Source organism: Leptonotus elevatus, chromosome 16, assembly GCF_054856555.1.
Source record: "Leptonotus elevatus isolate MCC_2025b chromosome 16, RoL_Lele_1.0, whole genome shotgun sequence".
Taxonomy (NCBI): domain Eukaryota; kingdom Metazoa; phylum Chordata; class Actinopteri; order Syngnathiformes; family Syngnathidae; genus Leptonotus; species Leptonotus elevatus.
Genome location: NC_141254.1, coordinates 15601073 through 15620317, shown reverse-complemented (window position 1 = coordinate 15620317; position 19245 = coordinate 15601073). Strand labels below are relative to the sequence as shown.

General features: G+C 41.8%; 1 protein-coding gene across 2 annotated transcripts in view; it reads right to left on the bottom strand.

The window, feature by feature from the left end:
- LOC147160951 (gap junction delta-2 protein-like) overlaps positions 1-18951 on the bottom strand; it is a 19621-nt gene extending 670 nt beyond the window's left edge. Inside the window, exons 1-3 of one of the 2 annotated variants that reach the window (XM_086098312.1) lie at positions 17767-18951; positions 16695-16751; positions 1-1539 (exon numbers count right to left, since the gene is read on the bottom strand). The exon at positions 1-1539 is cut by the window's left edge and continues 670 nt beyond it. In XM_086098312.1, the coding sequence (XP_085954438.1) occupies positions 675-1539; positions 16695-16751; positions 17767-17837 (993 nt within the window). In that variant the 5' untranslated portion in view covers positions 17838-18951 and the 3' untranslated portion in view covers positions 1-674. The remainder of the gene's footprint in view (positions 1540-16694; positions 16752-17766) is intronic. The other variant, XM_086098313.1, reaches the window with a different exon arrangement.
- Positions 18952-19245: the final 294 nt, after the last annotated feature.

Genomic DNA, 19245 nt, shown 5'->3' with positions numbered 1-19245 from the left:
CTCGGCGTGTTGCGGGTAGCACAGCACCAAAATGTGGCCAATTTACTGGCAGAAGCAGGAAGGCGGCGTCAGTGTGGTTGAAACATGAAATATTGATCAGGAAAGGTTTTGCACATTGATAGTCGGTGCTCTTATAATTAGCGTGGAGTTGTGTTTTAAAAAGTGGAGTGCTTGTCCGTTGAGTGGCAATGAGATGTATGAGTCTCTCTCAGCATCTTCAGATTCAATTTTTCCACTCAAGTGAGCGATTGGCTTTTTTCCTCTACACTCATGCGTATGCGTCTTTTGCATATGTGCACATCTTGGGAAAACAAGATTACAGTATTTATGAGCTACAACAAAGGCAAGTAACGAGGGGCATTCCTCAATGCAATGTCAACCTACCTTTACATTATTCTAACGTTATGAAATTGCTCATTTGTGTCTGTTGGGTTCTTTAAAGGCACCTAGTGTCACCTAGGCCGAGTGGAACGCTCCATCAGTTTTAGGAAGGAGCTTAAAGCAGCACCAAAGTCTGTGGCGGGAAGCGGATTCTTCTTCTCTGTGCTCCTTCAAAGTCATAATACAGTAGTGACCTTTTGTACCCTAATGGTCGTCGGGGGTCCAGGGCCAAAGGGAAAACCTCTTCTCCAAAATGTCACATGTCCTCGAGCCCCCAGGCGAGGAAGCCTCTGTCAGACGTAGGCCGACTCGCTGGACTGGGTCCTGCCCAGGTTGGGGGTCTGAGACAGGTGGGAGACGTCCTTCTTGCGCACTTCGCAGATGGACTTCCGTCGGGCCTGCACGCCGCGAATGGCCGTCTTTATCTTGCGCCAGCCGAGGTGGTTGAGCTCGGCCAGGTTGAGCACCACGCAAATGCCGCTGACCGCAAACATGAAGACCAGGAACACGGTCTTTTCCGTGGGGCGAGACACGTAACACTCCACCTCCTTCACGCACGGGTAGCGGTCGCACTCGAACATTCCCGGCACGTTGAAGCCGTACAGGAAGTACTGGCCCGCCAGGAAACCGATCTCCAGTGCGTTGCGGAAAACCACCTGGATGACGTAGAAACGGGAGATTCCTTCTTGCCGCCGCACTTTGGCGCTCTTGTGCGTCGGAGGGAGCCCTCGAGGTCCATTGGGGATCTCCTTGACCTCCAGGCAGTCGTGATCCTCCTTACTGCTGTCGGGGTGCACCAGGATGCCGTTGATGTTGCGGGAGTGAAGCTTGCGAGCGTGATGGTCGTGATGGCGGCCGTGGTGACCGTGGCCGTGGTGGTCCATGTAAGGGTGCAGCAGGGAGTAGCTGCGGTCCCGAGCTTTGGCCGACTGGTGGACGGAGTAGGTGATGAAGCACAGGCTCGGCGTGCACACCAAGATGATCTGGAAGACCCAGTACCGGATGTGCGAGATGGGGAAGGCTTTGTCGTAACAAGCCTGATTGCAGCCGGGCTGCATTGTGTTGCAGATGAACATGATCTGCTCGTCCTCGTACACCTTCTCGCCCACTATGCCGACTATCAGGATGCGGAAAATCACCACCACGGTTAGCAGGATCCTGCAGAGGAAACACAATAGGAAGGGGGAAGGTCAATGCACACCCGAGTGTTTGGATACAGAGGAACCCCTAAAGCTGATTGACATGTTGACTTTGTTTTGATTTACGCTTAGAATGGATTTAGGACCCAAACGCACTAAAGCAATGCACAATTGTATATGATAGAATAAAGGCCTATATGATAAAAAAAAAAAAAAAGACGTGAAGAGACAAACTAAGAGTGAATTATATAGGCACATAGCAACTGACCACATTATCATCAGAGACGGAAGGTCTGTCAATCCGTCAATGACGGACGCCTATTTTGTTGACAATTAATGGGAAACTTCGAAAAATTGACAAGCTAAGCATTGACGGAAGGGGGTCACTATCAATGATACTTCATTTATATAGCGCTTTTCCACCCTCAAAGCATTTTACATTCAACTACTTATTCACCTACTGAGGAGCAAGTGGGGTTAAGTATCTTGCTCAAGGGCACTTCCATGTGGTCACAATGGCATGGGATTGAACCCACAACCTCTGGATTGTGGGAGACGACCACTCTACTCTCCACAGAGCCACGCCACCCCAATGTAATCGTCAATCCGTCAATAAATTTGGCAACCCATCAATGACAGACGTCCCATTTTGCTGGGATGACGGTTGATGAAACATTTGACGGAGGCCCACTTCGAATGACGGGAACATTGACGGACGCTCATTTTGCTGAGCAATCGGCGAATGACTTGATTGACGGTTCGGCTTGAAATATTGATGGATTGATGATGACTGTTGACGATTGCCGAACGACGGGAGTCTCAAAATTCATTGATGCGCCCACCTCTGATTATCACACTATCATCATAAAGGAACATAGCAACTACTAAAGACTAGACAAACTAAGAGTGAATAATACATCGTCATCATAAGGGAAAGAGTAGCTGCATAAGCAACTAACAACAATAACATCATAACAAGCATTTTTCCATCCTCTGATACGTATGTACAAGTTTATTGCTCAGCGGCTCGGTTGAAAACGATCGCATTTAATTTATTATAGCATGCAAGCTCACAAGTTCACTAATCATGAGAGGATGCCAGTAAGTGGAGTGACTCACACTCCACATTGACATTAGTGTGTATGCCTACACATATGCTTAAACCGCTTGCTGTTTGTCATCCTAAACACTAAATATTATCCACTGGTGTTGATCCAACTTGGCCACTGCAGAGGAGGAATGGGCCTTTAGGATTGCACTGTCAGCGCTTTGTAATGAGCAGCGAGCGCCCGCACTTCACGGGGTGCCCGCTGCCAAAATGCAGTGGATGCGCATACTTCCTGCGTGGAGGAGCCAATTACTTAGAAACGCGCTTGTCTCTAGGCAGCGAAAGGGATTGGAAGTGAGATCAATGAGAGCTGGCTACAGGCCGCATGGACCAACTATTGTAAATACAATGACACACTTTATGTGTGTGCGGTCGCATTATTAGCTGATATAATCAACGGCCACAATAATAGGTACACCGGCTCAATTTTAATGGCATCCAATACAAGAGCTGCAATGAAAATTGAGGAACTTTTATGTTTAAAGTTTTGGTTCGATTTTTCAATGGGGTCGAACCGCTCTCATATTCAGAGCTGTTTCTAATGTTTTGACCCTCTCATTCTGCACACTACAACTGCAGTAATGAACGCGTGTGGAATATGAACAAGGTGGCAAAATCCACCCATTTTTATCCATTTTGCCACCTGCTGTCGACTAAAAATAACATCACGCTCAGGGCTTAGATAACGACCAATCACGGCTCACCTGTGTTCTGAGTTTGATCATGTGACATTCACAAGCTGAACGGTGATTGGTTGTTACCTGAGCCAACTGTTGTCATTTTCAGTTGCACGCAAAATGGCTGCCACGGGTGGATTTTGCTGCTTTATTCATATTCCACAAACACAATTTTTGTCAGAATACCGTGTTCACATGAGTGGGGCTACTATAGAACATATTAAAGACTCACGTTGACTTCCTCTTTAAATTGTGCCGGCATAACGAATGATTTCTCAAATGAGTGTCTATTTATGAGGCTAGCCTTGCATTTGAAGGCCTGTTGCCAAAGCAACTGCTAAAATGTGAGATGTTTGAGCAGGGTGAGAAAAAAAGGTTTATATAAGCTAAACATGCTGTATTCCTCAAATATACATATTGTTGTTAGAGACGTAGATGGAATTTTGGGCTAAACGTAATACAATAAAATAGTATTGGACGAAAACTGTTAGACGTTAGAACAATCAGCATTGCTGTATGATGTATTTTATTTGCATTTGTAATGTTTTTAGTCTTGTAACTGGATAAACACTGATTGTGAATAACTCCAGATGATGAAAGTGGCAACAGTTTTTATAGTGTTGATGGTGGTGGCACGGAAAACCCCACTGAAGGCCCTCTCGTACCAAATGCACGACGTAAGAAAAACGTCTCAAAGTGTCTTTAAGTTAAAAGAAACATGTCTTCAGTTGAGTAGTGGAAGTAGCTGAAAGCAACAAAGAACTTGTATCGTTAGCGTGAAAGTGATTTCAAATAGTCGTGCTCCACCTGCGAGTGCATGCCAAGAATGTTTCCTTCTGTGCGAGACGAAGACACGGGGACCGAGACAATGAGGGAGAGTTAGCCATGTGTGTGTGTGGCTCGTGCAAAACGGCAAACGTGCCCGGTCGTCTGTGATGGAGCAGCTGCGAGTGCGTACGCTACGCTGACTTTCACTCCGTGAGCGCCTAGAACACAATAAAGCTCAGCTGCACCTTTGGACCTCCATAAATTCAATTTAAAGTTGTCGTAATGCAGGCTTCGGTTCAAGTCAAAAGGTTGACATTTCTCATCATCATACGGAGGTAACTCATATATTGTGTGCTCATGTATATGACATATTTTATTACGTAGATGTAGGAAAGTAGCACTTATTCACTGCAAGTTTAACACTGTTGATGTGTAAAATGCCAATTAACTTCTATGCACTCGCATTCCCTTTCTAGTTATGGCCTTCTTCATGTAAAGTCAGTTTTTATTATTATTACTTTGGTTTATTTACTTTACTTTAGTTCCTTCATAGTGATGGTGTGGTCTATTCATTTATTGTTATGTTTTGCTGACAGTTCATCATGAATATATATCAGATTCAAATATAATATTAGATTACAAATTACAATTTATTTATATTTAGTCTAAGATAATTGACAATTTTGTTTTTAGTTCCATGTTTTTCCACAAGCAAAATCATCCCCCCCCCCCCCCCCCAAATAAAAAGAGAGAGAAAAAAATGAACTCCCCCCTATCCATCTCAGGGGGCGGCCATTTTGCCACTTGCTGTAGACTAAAAATGACATCACAGTTGCTCAGGGCTCAGGTAACGACCAATCACGGCTTACCTGTTTTCTGAGTTTGGTCATGTGACATTTGCAAACTGAGCCGTGATTGGTCATTAGCTGAGCCCTGAGCAACTGTGATGTGATGTCATTTTCAGTTGACAAGTGGCAAAATGGCCGCCTCCTGAAATGAATTAGAAGGGATACGAGGCTCATTTAGCAATTTTCAGCAATTAGAAGTTAATATTTTGCCTGTAATTAATTTGATAACTGCTGTCCACTAAAAATGACATCACGTGGTTATCAAAATTAATTATAATTAATTTGATAACTGCTGTCCACTAAAAATGACATCACGTGGTTATCAAATTAATTCTAGACAAAATATTATGCAATAATGGCTAAATATATATTATATTGGATGTTGTGCTGTGTTTGTTTGTCTTGTGTGTGTGTGTGTGTGTGTGATTGTGTGTGTGTGTCAATATGTGCACTCCTCTGCTGGCTAACAGGATAATCAGCACATGGCAGATTGCTGCATGAGCAGAAAGCAATGAAGGAAGGTTATCTGCAAACATCAGTGTTTTAGTGCCGCACAGCGCCAATAGTGTGCTTTGGAGCACATTGGGCCAGAACCGCCCTGAGCCATGAACCTGCAGAAGGTTCTAAAATCACCACTCCTCGCCCTAAAATAGATTTCTAGCCCAGCACACAAAATATAATTATGTAAAGGAGAAATGTGAAGATGTGGGTTCTACATTGTTACACCTCGTGGCATGCGGCGCGTACGGCGAGTGCTTTTTTTTCTCTTTTCAGTCAGTGCTCATCGCATCAGTAACAGCAGCTGCCCACCTCCCCGAGGGCGTCTTTTCAGTTACGAGTAATCATTACTTTTTGGACGACTGGGTGTGCCACAGCTTCAATTTGAAAGAGGATTGGGTTTTTGATGACCTGCATGGATGCTATTTACCATTTGTAGCCATGTATCACTGCCGGCTGATGTCAACCGTACGTCAGCGTGGGCAACAAAAATGTATCGTTTGATATGATGAATATGAGAACACGAGGGCACGCTGTAGTGAAAATGAAGTATACCGATTAATGAGTAGCAGACTATCCTGTGTGACATTAGATGATCCGCCACTGGTGTGTTGGCTGGACTTACTGGCTTGGTATAGATATCCCACAGGCTTCAAAACACACGCACGCACATTCATTCATAAGGCAGCTGCTGCCGCCAAGCCTCGAGGGACGACATGAGCCCTGCAGCATGACAGCAGATGTATTTCAAACAAAAAATGCAAACATTTTTTCTCTTTCTCACACACTCAGACACACTGAATATACAATCAAATTCCCCTGAGATGGCCCATCCATTTTTTTGTATCCTGTTCAGGGTCATGACAGGCTAAAGTCTGTCCTGGGCTGACTGCACCCTGAACACAGAGCAGATGAATGAAATGTGAGCCTGTGTCAATTCCATGCAAAAAGTAAACCACTGCTTATCCATCAAACAAGTGTTTAAAAAAAGAGAGAGAGAGAGGTTTAAAAATATGTACATAATACAATTAAATTGAATTAAATCACTTTAGATTATACATGTTGTAACTTAATCGCTGGGTAGCTAGCTGTGGATTTTGAGCAGATTGGGTTACTTTTACCCAAGGTTGGGTTATTTACATACTAGAAACAGTTGGGTCAATAACCCACTATTTTGGTGAATTTGACCCAACTTTGTTAGTCATCTTTTTTTTTCTTTTTTCTTTTTTAAAAAGGAACCAATTTGTGAGATTTTTGTTGTTGTTTTTTTAAATGTTTTTTTGTTGTGCAAAATAACCCAGGAAGTTGGGTGAAACTGACCCAAGTAGTGGATCGGTCCCTTTTTTACCCAAATTTTTGACCTACCAGTAACTGTTTTTAGAGAGTATTTTGACACAGTTGATTGGATTTGGGCTGGCTGAATTCAAAGTTGAAGCTGGTGACCATTTTTGACAAGATTTTCTGGTGTACTGAAGATGAAGTAAATTTAAGCCTGGATACAAATTTGTGGGTTACGCCAGTGAGAGCATCCGGTGTAAAAATTGTCCCAAAACATATTATGCGAGTGACTCACTATGCACTCAAAAAAAACAATAGAGGCAAAAATAACCCAACTTGGGTAGAAAAATTGACATATTCACTAATTGTGTCAATTTGACACCACACTCACAAAACAACACCACAAAATAACCTTGGGTTGGGTTGCTTTATGGGTAACTTATCAATTTAAGCTTTTTGGGCAAATAACTCAAAAAGTTGGGTAAGTCCATTATTGACCCAATTTAGGTTATTTTTGATCCAACTTTTTGGGGGGTTAACCCAATTGAATTGGGTCAAAAAAGAACTGACTGACTCTGAGTTATATAATGAGAGCAAAAAGATTTATTTAACCCCAAAGGTTGGGTCTTCATAACATTACTCCTAAACCCCTAGGCGGTATTGTGACCCATTTTGTGATTTTTGATGGTTCTGACCCAGCCATTTCAAAATAAAATACTGCCCACAGGTTAAAGCACTGAGTGTTTTGTTTTCATAATGTGTTTACACTTGTATGACAAATGCTACCTTAAAATTGCCTGAACAGTCAAAAAGGGTTTTATGATAGTGACAGATTCTTTCTGCATTATTTCCATCATATTTGTTGTGGGACAAGTTGATTCTAAACAAACCCGTCGGGATAGATTGTGTTTGATCTTCAAGATTCCACTATATACTGTACGGCATACTGAATGTCCGGACGCAGGGGTGCAGCCAGCCTTATCTGCAGGGTCAGGAATAATCTCTGCAGTAAGGCCTTGAGTAAAAAGATTTATCCCACCCATACGCTCTCAATAATAAGCTCCACCGATTGCTGTAATGAATAAAGACTTCAGCGGGCAGAGAAATTAGGCCGCTTAATGATGACTGTGCAGACATTTCTGTCCTACTGCCACTCATTCCCCCACAACTCCGCTTTGGAAGCTCTTTAATAGTTTGGAATTTATGGCGGACAGGCCGCCTGAGGGTCCACTAAACAGCGCCGTGAATGATGTTTTGAAGTGTGCGCTCACGAAAGCAGGTTAACCGAGTTCAATCAGCATATTTTTACCGAGCGATTAAAACCTAAATGGTTTATCAGTACGATGGGCTGTGGAGAATTGTGATAATCACTCTTCCTGCTCATCAAGGAAACAACTTATTTCTGTAATTGAGAAACTGACCCCCATTCGTTTAAAGGGAGTTGAGGAAAAACAAGACCAGATTATTTTGAGGATGATGCCGCCTTCCTCTTTTCCCCATCACCCTTTCATCTATAATGCTCTTTCCATCTTTCTTCCTTTACTGGCAAGAGAAATATAAATTCTCTCTGAAGGTTTCCAACGAATGAACCAGAGCATTTTCTGCTGACTGCATCGAAACGCAGTTCCTGAAACCACCATGAATCTTATTGCTTTCCAGTGTTTGCAGTTACGACAGCTTCCCTGTCGTGAAAAATATGATCACCACCGAGGTTTTGCATGGTCTCAAGTGCAGTGTGCTAAAAGTTCAGCATAACTCTAGAACTTTCATTAATATCCAAGCAATGATAGATTGTACTTTAATGCATTCTTAACTGTCACGTAATAGGCAATGCAATACTAACACCTCATGCATGTAATAGCATATCATAGTTTTGATTAGGGCTATAACTCAGTGTAAGTGAAAATACATTTTGCACATTAGAAAACTGCTACAGCAAATTATTATACCGTTATGCTATCACGCGCACACATACAATCTAAAATTGACAGTGTGTTACCAAACAAAATGATTACTTTTCTTATTCAATATTTTTTTTTTTAGAAGAAGTTATTTAATAATTCAATTTCATGTATTTGGAATTTTTCATAATTCCATCCACATTGTCTCAGGTCAGAGTTCCAGCTGGAGTAAAACAGCCCCAAAGCATGTTGCTGCCACCGCAGTATTTCACTGTGGATGTTGTGTTCTTTTAGTGATGAGCAGGTTTATGTTTGTGCCAAACGTATCTTTTGATGTTACGGCCAAAAGGATTTCACTGGAACACTACAAGATCTCCCACACGTAGAACTATGTGTTACAGCAAAACCTTCAGGCTTCTGCTAGAGAGCAAAAAATAATACCATATAAAGCTGACTAGATCAGCTGAAGTTTATTTTTGGGTTCATCTGAGTGACTCTCATTTAAAATGAGTTTGAATTAAATTGTGAATTTTGAACACAGCCACATACTAGTTATAAGAGGGTGTGCAGACTTGTGCAACCTCATTATTTTAATTGTTTATTTTGACTTCCCCTCTTAAAAAGAAAAAAAAAATCACGAGTTGTACAATTTATTGGTGGAAAAAGGTTTTAAATGATTTGTCTTGGTCTAATTGTTTTAATATCAGAAAAAGTTAGCATTTGAACAGGGTTGTGTAGACTTTTTTTTTTTATATCCACCTTATATTGATTTTATAGCTAGTTAAGCCGAAAATGATTTCGAACTCAAGTGATTTCTTTTTAATTATTTATTTATTGCTCAAAACGAAAATGGAAAACTTTTTTTTTAATTTATTTTTACCTGTGGTCATTATTAAATTGTTTATTAACATTAAATCATATTAATATTAACTTATATATTAATATATAAATACAAATATGTATAAATAAATATGTATTATATATATATATAATACTATATATTAATGTAATATTTAATTAATATTTATTATTATTAATGAAATCTGCTAAATGCATCGAGTGTAAGGGTTAAGGACTAAATTAAATTGATTGCACCCATCCTGTCTTGGTGGAGAGACTTGATTGATGGCTTTCCTTGGCCTACGGCCTTCTGTGTTGTCTTTGCTGATATATGATGATAAAACAGAGTGTATGACACAATAGGTGGCAGGATGGCCCATTGAGCCTGTCTGTCCTCTCTCTGCTCTCGTGCAGCCTCCTCTGCAGACCCATGTCATCGTTCATGAGCCTGAACCTCAACTCACACTCTTTCCCCTTCAGTGCTTCATGCTTCTCACAATGGGACGCAGTGCAGTCATTCTGCTCGGCATTTTACCAGGAAAGAAAGATACGAGTGTGGCTTTAAATGCTTTGCTCAGCGTATGCGTTAGCCCGGGTCAACAGTTTATCAACATTGATATTAAGATGAGAATATCCGTACAAAACACTGTTCTGGCTTTATGTGATGTTCATGAGAGCTGACTGGAGGAATAATTGCTACTAAAGAGAAATCTGCAAAGATGAAGAAGCACTTTATTGTCCTGGTTCAAGTTCAACCATCCAATAAATTGATCTTGATTGAGAATTTAAATGTAAAACAGGCCTAGGGGCTTATAAATAGTTCATGAAACATATCTTCAGAAAGTGTCAAACTCATTTTTGTCACAGGCCACATTATGGTTTCCCTTAGAGGGCCGTTATCACTGTGAAGACATCAATTTATAATCAGCTCTTCATAATTATACATTCAATTGATGAATTAACTAGTTTTAAAATCCAATGTTAGGGAAAACAAACACGAAGTAGACACACATGATTTGCTTCATGATGTGGTGAGCCGTATCTGTCCCTCCGACCTTGAGTCTGACACCTGTTTTCCAAACTAAAAAAGGGACTGAAACTTCTGCATAGAGCACAGCAGTGACGCAGAACAGTGACACATTGCACATGCTCTGGGAACTTACTGCGCCCATCAATATGTTACTGGGATGAATAATATCCTTCAGCAAGTGAACGCTGAGCTCAGCTTTACCAGGAAAAGCCGCCATTTAACAGCAAAATCAATTGCAGTCAACGCCGCGGATTGCTGCACAAATAATCTAATGACAGCCCCTCCGATGTGCAGACAAATAGTTTAATCTAAAAGGCCGATGAGCTTCAAGTCGTCATAGAATGATGGATCACTAATCAAATGTTGACATCAGGATTTCAAATAGCATGGAAGCTGATGAGAAATGATACTCAGCTGCGCCCACAAATGAGAGTGGTCCTATGTCTGATTCTTTTTGGTTAGAATTTGGGAGCTCTTGTCAAAGTAGGGTACCTCCCCCTGCTGGATATCTTGACCTATTTAGGCTAAGAGGCAGCGAGAATGCAAATAACTACTGCGGCAGGCAACTATTTAAAGAGGCCAATCTTTGCTCTCCCAACACAAAAAGGCATGGAAATGTTTGGAAGAAAGGTTTTGCCATATTGTGTTTAGTCGGGAAAGCAGTGGAATGAAATTGTGTTTTGTTCAGCTTTTGTCATAAAATCACTATTGCTACTTCCTACTGGTGTATGAGTGTGTGTATGGGTAAATGTGAGGCTTAAAACTCTTACGGTGTAGTTAAAGCGCTATATAAAATTTGTAGAGTTGACTCGAGAACTAAGTTTCAACGCCTAGTAGGTCGGTAGGTAGAAATTGCTAGTAGCAGAATAGCATAATTGCCAAAGTCAGTTTTAGCTTACTGTTTCCCAATCAATAAAAGGATGCACTGAAACTAAAACGGCTTTTCCCCTCGTTTTCCATCAAATTCAAATGCAACTTTAAAACTTTGACAACTATGCTATTGGGCTAACGATATGGTGGTTACTGCGTGGTACGTACAGTGTGTAGGTAGCTAGATATCATTAGCCTAGTAGCTAATAACTGTTACCAAAAAAAAACATGCTTGTTAAAAATGATGTGCTTTTTCCTGTTTCCTGAAAATGTTCAAATGTGACTTTGGCAACTATGCTATTAAGCTAACGATACGGTATAGATATAAGAGGTAGCCTACAGTATGAAGGTATCATTAGCCTAAGAGCATAATCCAATATGACGTGGAGACAGTGGGCATCTAGGCTAATGATACCTAGCTAGTACTGTATCTATTTTAAATTCTTTTGACTATAGGATTTCCACTGTATTTCTTTTTTTGCGCCGATTGTATATGTCAGTGTAAGAAGTAGAGAAACAGGGTGCTCGAAATGCAGCGCAGTACAAGGCTGGTCAAGTCTATATGCATTTTTTATAAAGCGTGACATCTGTTGCAGCTTATAACAAGTGCCACATAATGTTCCTGTAGTTTTTAAATGGCATTTTTACATTACATTTTTCCGGTGGGAAGGGTGCGTAACATTAAAGAAATTGTACTCAACACGAAGGAAAGCAAATCTAGAAATGTACGCGCCGTTGTGTGAATTTTTCATTAGAATTATTTCAAACAGCTGTGGCTTTGGAAATGTATGAAGACGTGCTTTAAAAAGCGGCATCGTTCATTTGAAGATGCATCCTCTGCCGCTTATTAAAGCTGCTGTTTATTCAGCCAAAGCTGCATTGCTGTGTCTTCGTAGATGGTGAATATTGCATGTCATTTCTCTCTAAATAGCACTGCAGTGCTAAATTCCGTGCAGAGGAATATGAAAATTAAAACACTTAATGTTGTAATACAAAGAGCACATGCTGACTTTGTTAGCTGTTTTAAAACTTCTTCTTTTTTTTTATGCCCTCACATCCTTTCCTTTCCTCTCCTTCCATCCAGCAATATTTAGGATTTTATCTTCCCAGGATCACTCTCCTCCTCCATTATCTTTGCCTTTTTTCTCGCTCCACTTGTCTTTGGCTCCGGCCCCGCAGCATTGCAGTGGAGAGCAAAATGCATCAAATTCCTTCCTTCCACTCTACCTGCAAGGTGTACACCTCTGATTTGTTGGTGCAGCCTCAAGGCTTTGCGCTTTCACGCTAGACAGTGACACACACGCACACGCACGCACCTGTGGTCTCAAGAAAATCTGAGCACATCATGTCAAGGAGGAAATATGCTTATGCATATATGTCTTGATCATTTCTTTTAAAATAAATAAAGCTATAAGTGAGTCAAGGACCTTTACAGTATCTGCGTGAGTGTGAGTTGCGTGAGTTCAGCTTGTTGCCCTAAAAGCTGGATGTCCTTCACATTTAATTATTTTGTTAGCACGTATCGCTTTTGGAGAGAACATTTATTTGTCCTTTTGTGCAGTTAAGCGTACGACTTCCGTTATGATTTTTTATTTTTTTTTAACATGCAGTTTCTGTCCATTTCCTCACAGATGTATTTGCAAAATAAAACTATTTATAACTCAAGCTAATATAAATTGCTGATGCCTACAGGATGACAAAGCGTGAATTTTATAAACAGCTGTAGTACAATGATTTCGTCATAAAACGAAATGTTCCGTTTCCCTCCCAGTTTTTTATCTTTCGCTCCTGGCCGTAATTTCACTCACTGCTGCTCTAAGAGGAAAATGGTATCAAAGAACAATATGTTTTTAAGATCCTGGAAACCTCAATTCAGATTCATTAAAAAGGTTAAGTAATTATTTTCTTACTAGAAACAATTTTTTTTTTTACTAATATGTGCCTTAAAGTCTTAATGTCAACCCATTTCAAATATATATATATTTTTTTACAATATGTTCTATTCAGCCCCACTAGTCTAAACATGGCATTCTGATTAACATTACACCTGTGAAATATGAGTTTAGAAACAAAATCCCATTTTTATCCATCTCACGGGGCGGCCATTTTGCCACACACATCTCAGCTTGCAAATGTCACATGACCCAATTCAGACAACGGATGAGCTGTGATATGTCATTACGCGAGCCCTGCGCAAATGTGATGTCATTTTCAGTCGACAGCGAGTTAGCAAAATGGCCGCCCCCTGAGATGGATAATAATGGGTGGATTTTGCTGCTTGATCAATACTCCACAAGCGCAGTATTAATCGAATGGGGGAGCATATATATAACAAATTGTAAAAAAAAATTGGGGGGTTGACTTTCTCAAATGACGATCACTACAACAGTACAATAAATGGTTTTAGCCAGTGAATGAGGAGACACTCTACAATGCGTCTTCATTGCAATGCAATTATGATTGCATTCATTGGTTAATTATGTACAAATTGTACAAGATGCGAACGGCCTTTGAAAGGGCAATACACGAAAACGCTTGTAACGAGTCATCGTGCGGAAGCCACCTGCAGTCAGTCTGAGGCATAGAAGCAAAACTCACTCAATCCGTTCCCAAGACTATGATTAAGCCAACCTATGCTAGTTTCTATTTTTAGTTTAATTACCTACCTAAAGCCATATCTTAAAGTCTGCAATTACGAAGAAACATAATGGCAGCGAGAGAGGGGGCACAGTGTCTGATGGTGGAATGTCATCGTCCTATTGCAAGAGGAACACCCAAACAGATGACTGACATGCAAAGGACAATTATCAGCCAATGGGAGAGGCGACGTCGTCATGTACTTTGGAGCATCATTTCAACTACAAGTGCAGACATGCAATGTATTTATAGTTTAAAATGCTACACAGGCTCAACATTCTATTTGTGCTGCCATCAAGCAGTTGCCGCATGCGACGGCCAGCCGCGCTGTGTGACGACAACGCTTGACGATGCGCAACTGTGAATCGCTTGCGTCACAGTTGATCGTGTTGGCACGTGCAACGACAGATCACTCCTGACCACGCCCAACTCGGGAGGGTTGGCTGTGGTCAGTGGTGCAACAGACTTGAACCTTTCAACCCGCAGAGGTCAGTGCAACAATTTGGACTCCGTACACCGTTTATGGTGTGGAGTGGGTTCAATTTTTGGAGGCACCTGTACAGCTTAAGACTGTGCCAGAGGGTGAGCAGCATTCTCCAACTTGCTGAGAAATCCCAAAAATAGAATTCGGATGGATTTCCTGACCATGCAAACACATGCTTAGTGTTGGGGATTCAAATATTAACGGGTTTTGTCATCTAGCCTCAGATGGTGTGTACAGTAATCTATGAATACTAACACGAAAAAGACAGCATCCAGGCTGTTACTTCAATACAGTGGAACCTCCTAGAAAAGAGTGAACCCCCTATTTTATTATTTTATTTTTATTGTTCACGTATCACTGTAGCGATATTATCTAAATACACAAAGAAGACGTAATTGCAAGACTTTTGGAAATGATCGTACTGTTCACTGACTGCACTTGTATATTTCGGTGACAGAGACTCTCCGCGCTTTGCTTCGCTTTTCGGTCACAGGTACATGTGATAGACAGCTGTCACATGACATATCATGTGATACGCTGTCATCTCGGGAGACTTAGCTTACTGTAACTCACAACATTTATTTTAATGTAGTCACTATTTTTCTTTTTTTGACAGTTATTTATGTTAATATTGAATTTAACGAGTGCTGTCAAGCGATTAAATGTTTTTGACTACCGGTAATTAATCACAGTATTGTCCTTAATTAATCGCGCTTAATCACATTTTTCTACTTCTGTTAACACTTTCAAGAATTATAATTAATCTCCAGATTTAGCACTTTAATTTTGACAGCCCTACATTTAACATTAAACAGTTTTAAACATTTTGTGATGTCGATAGATTCTTTTCTATTTCTATTGGGAAGTAGAGATAGACCGATACCGATTATTAGTCATCAAGGACGACGATAACCGATATTTGGAGCCGATATTCATTTAGCTAAAAAGGAAAATATTGGCATCAAAAATAAAAATAAATACAAACTCCACTTCTTCTTTTTTTTAAGCATATGTTTATTGAACGATGTTCGTAAAATATTGAAGTTCAAAAAAAATCTTAGTCAATAGACATCTTTGTTTTACAAATCTAACAAAAAGTAGCAGTAGCATGTCTTCAAAAGTTAAATAAAAAATTAAGTAAATAACTCCCTATTGTTTGCTACAGTAAATAAAGTTGTTAAATTTTTTCAAATTTTTATTTCAAACAAAGATGGAAGGTGCAGAGAGTTCCCAGGTTCAGAAGCATCTAAGAACATTTAAATAATTAGTTCCCTTATTTTTTTCCTGAACACTTTTTTTTAAATGGATCTATTTATCGGCCGATATTTGTCAAAAATGCGCCGATAATCGTCCCAGCCGATAATCAGTCTATCCCTATATGGGAAGTTTAAGGTTCCACTGCATTGCTAAAACTAGGGCCTTTCAGCACATTATATTAGCAGTATCTAGGTTCGATGTAAACACTCGGATTACAAGGGCAAACAGAAAAGACATGTTTAAGGAACTACATCCGACTAGCGTGAGTACAAAGTGGTAGCAAGGCAATAGTCGGAGCTTGAACTGCACGGACAAGCAGGAACGATGCGGGGACCTCATCGGAAAACTCTAATGTTACAGCTAAATGCCCCAGGGCCGACTTGAGAGGCTCGCAGGACAAACACGATCTGAGTGAAACCAAAACACATTTACCTCGTGTATCACTTTATTTGGGACTGTCTGGATGTTCAAATCCTGAGGGTGTCAACCACCTTCTGGATTGTTTTATCCATTTAACATTAACACTTAACCCTGTTTGTGTAATTTTGGGTTATTAAGCTAATGGCCTATCATAAAAATAAATAAAAAACACAACCAAAACAAGTACTTAAAGGACCATTCTTAATTAAGCCAGAAAAGCTTCTAGGCTGATTATAATGGTGACTCAGGGAACCATTTTAATGTTCTTCCAGTGAAGTGCATGATCAACAAATAGCTTAATTAAGCACAGGAGAGGGAGCCATTACATTGTTAGAGTATTCATTATTACTTTTGAAAGCGGGAGCAGACAAATTGAGAGTTGCCTCCATGCCTCTGAAAAACTACTGGTGGCTTTCTGCGCATTGTATACGGTTAACTTATTATGTTGTGACCACAAGGGGGGGCGGAAAGACTCATTTAAAAAAACAACAACAACAGTTAGCAATTAGCTTAGCAAGTAGCCATGGCTAACATGTTAGCAAACAGTTTCCTACTTACAAATCCAGTAGAAACAGAGCAACACGGACATCCCTTTGGTCTCCTTTTTCCGGCCACCTGTTGAACGCAATTCCAATATTCACTGTCGTTTTAGCCCTTGCGCTCTCTTTTCGCGCTAGCTAAATATTCAGCATTCTTCAGCAGTTACTCGGACAAGAAAAATGAGCTTGCAAATGGCTCCACAGAATTTGAAAGTGGGAGCTTAATTCCTAGTGGTAGCCCCATAAGCTGCGGTCATATAATCACATGTCTATAAAACCTCGCTCGGTGCATCTTTATTAAACCCAGTCAGCATCCTTGCAGGTTTTCCTTCCATCTGTCTGTACCCCAGAAGATTTAGTTGCTTAATAATGTGCTTTCAACCACAAGCAAACCTCTATAAAATGACTTAGTTGGAAGGAAAATCTCCAGAAAACCAATCATGATTCCGGGCCAACAACAGGTTTGGTGTCATATAATGCCGCTCACATCATCTCTGTCATTGTGTTGCAGTGACAGTGACCCACATGCTGAAGGGTATAAAAAAGTGTAAAAACTGTGATTTCTCACACTTTTATCCAGCTCACTTATGGTGTTATGTGAGGATTATGTGTATTTAGTGTACAATTTTGATGTAAGCATCCCCCCCCCATTTAGTCAGTCACACTGAAATGATGCAGAGTGCATTGTTTTTCAGAATAAAAGCTTATCTTCGACGTCTGTCTGAGATAAGACTTTCAATGTGGAGTGTTTGCAGATAAGAGAATCCGCTCAGGTGTTTCTTTTTGATTCTCTTTCATTCACACTCTTGCTTTTCTACTCCTTTCCGGCCTATTGGAATAAACCTTATCCTATCAATAGCTAAGCTATCAGGTAATATCAGCACATGGACCTCTTCTGAATTAACAACCGTAAAGCTTCCTATTGATTATGTGTGGTTTGTTTATCCCTTAACTAACGGTTAGGCCGGCAGGGGGGGGACGTGAGGAGGCATGGAGAGTTTTGAGGACAACGTGGGCCAATCCGAAATCATGGGAGGAGATGTCCTCAGCAAGTACACACGAAAACCGTGAAAAATCAACCCGTTTCTTACCTGCCAATCATGGTAGAGTGCTGCTGGACAGCCGCCTCCAGCAGCCTCTCCAAAATGGTCCATTCTCCCATGGTGAAGCGTCAGGGCGATCAAACCAAGCAGCAGGACTCGGAGGTGACCTTTCTTCCTCGGAGGGGGCACGGCCACTATGACCCCTCCCCGCCTCCCCGTGCTCTCTCTCTCAGCTCGATTTTGACCTCTACACCTGGCCTTGGACGATGTCTTTACGATTCCTCCAGGCTAGTCGTGCTGTGATTCTCTTGCCAGTGGTGGTGAAGTGCTGATCTGATTGCTCCCCGCTCCCCCCCACCACCACCCCACTCCCTTCCTCCCTCCCTCCCTAGTGCAGCGATGCTTGTCCTCCCCTGCCGCACCACTCTGTTCTGCACTACAGCATATGCTATAGCTCACTGTTTGACAGGCATGATCACCCTCTTTTTCCGCCCTGTCGTCGTTCTCCACTCTCCCTCCAGGACGCTCCTCCCGGTACCTCAGCTGGCCTCCCTGCCGCCACCTCTGCTCTCTCCTCGTCCTTGCATCGCCTTAAGATCTTCTGCTTACACTTACCTCAGCGCACAGCAGCGTAAACACAAGCCCCCCCCCCCCCGATCCCGCTCTCTTACTTCCTACTGAGGACTGCAGAGCCGCACCAGCACACACAGCTCCTGTCTGCTGAATGTCATTTTATGACTGGAGGAATGGTCTCTCCCAAAAGCTGCGAGAGCTACAAGGACCCATAAAAAATTTTAAAAAAATACACACACACGCACGCGTTCATACGCACGCACGCACGCACAAGCACGTTGCCACCCAGCCCCTTTGTAATAAATCAGCTGCCTTGCTGCATCCAGCCAGGCTGAACCAAGGCTCTGCAGACCTCCCGTCCTGCTAATTTGAGCACACGCCAGTGCTCAGAGTCACGTCTGCTGGCGAAAAGCTTGTCCTGTATAGCCTATTTCTGGGCTCCATCATCTTAACTCCCCTGCAACCTCCACCTCCTCCACCTCTCCCGCTAACCTCCGCTCTCCTTCTCCTTCTCCCTCCGCCTTCCTTACTCACGTTTCTGTGCGGATCTTTCCCAACTAGCTCTGCTCTCTCAGCGCTCAGTCCCCATCTCTGCGTTCCCTCTCCACCTCTGGCTCGTTCTCGTGCATGGAATCGCTCTATCTCTGTCACATTGTGAGCGTGCACTCCCCCCCCACCCCACACCCGCCCCCTTCTCTCTCTCTCTCTCTCTCTCTCTCTCTCTCTCTCTCTCTCTCTCTCTCTCTCTCTCTCTCTCTCTCTCTCTCTCTCTCTCTCTCTCTCTCTCTCTCTCTCTCTCTCTCTCTCTCTCTCTCTCTCTCTCTCTCTCTCTCTCTCTCTCTCTCTCGCGCTCTCTCCTCCCTCTCTCCCACCCTCCCTGGCAAATGTGCTTACTCCCTTATGCTTGCAAGAATGCCTCCTTCTGGACACAAATGAGGGATTCTACATCTCACG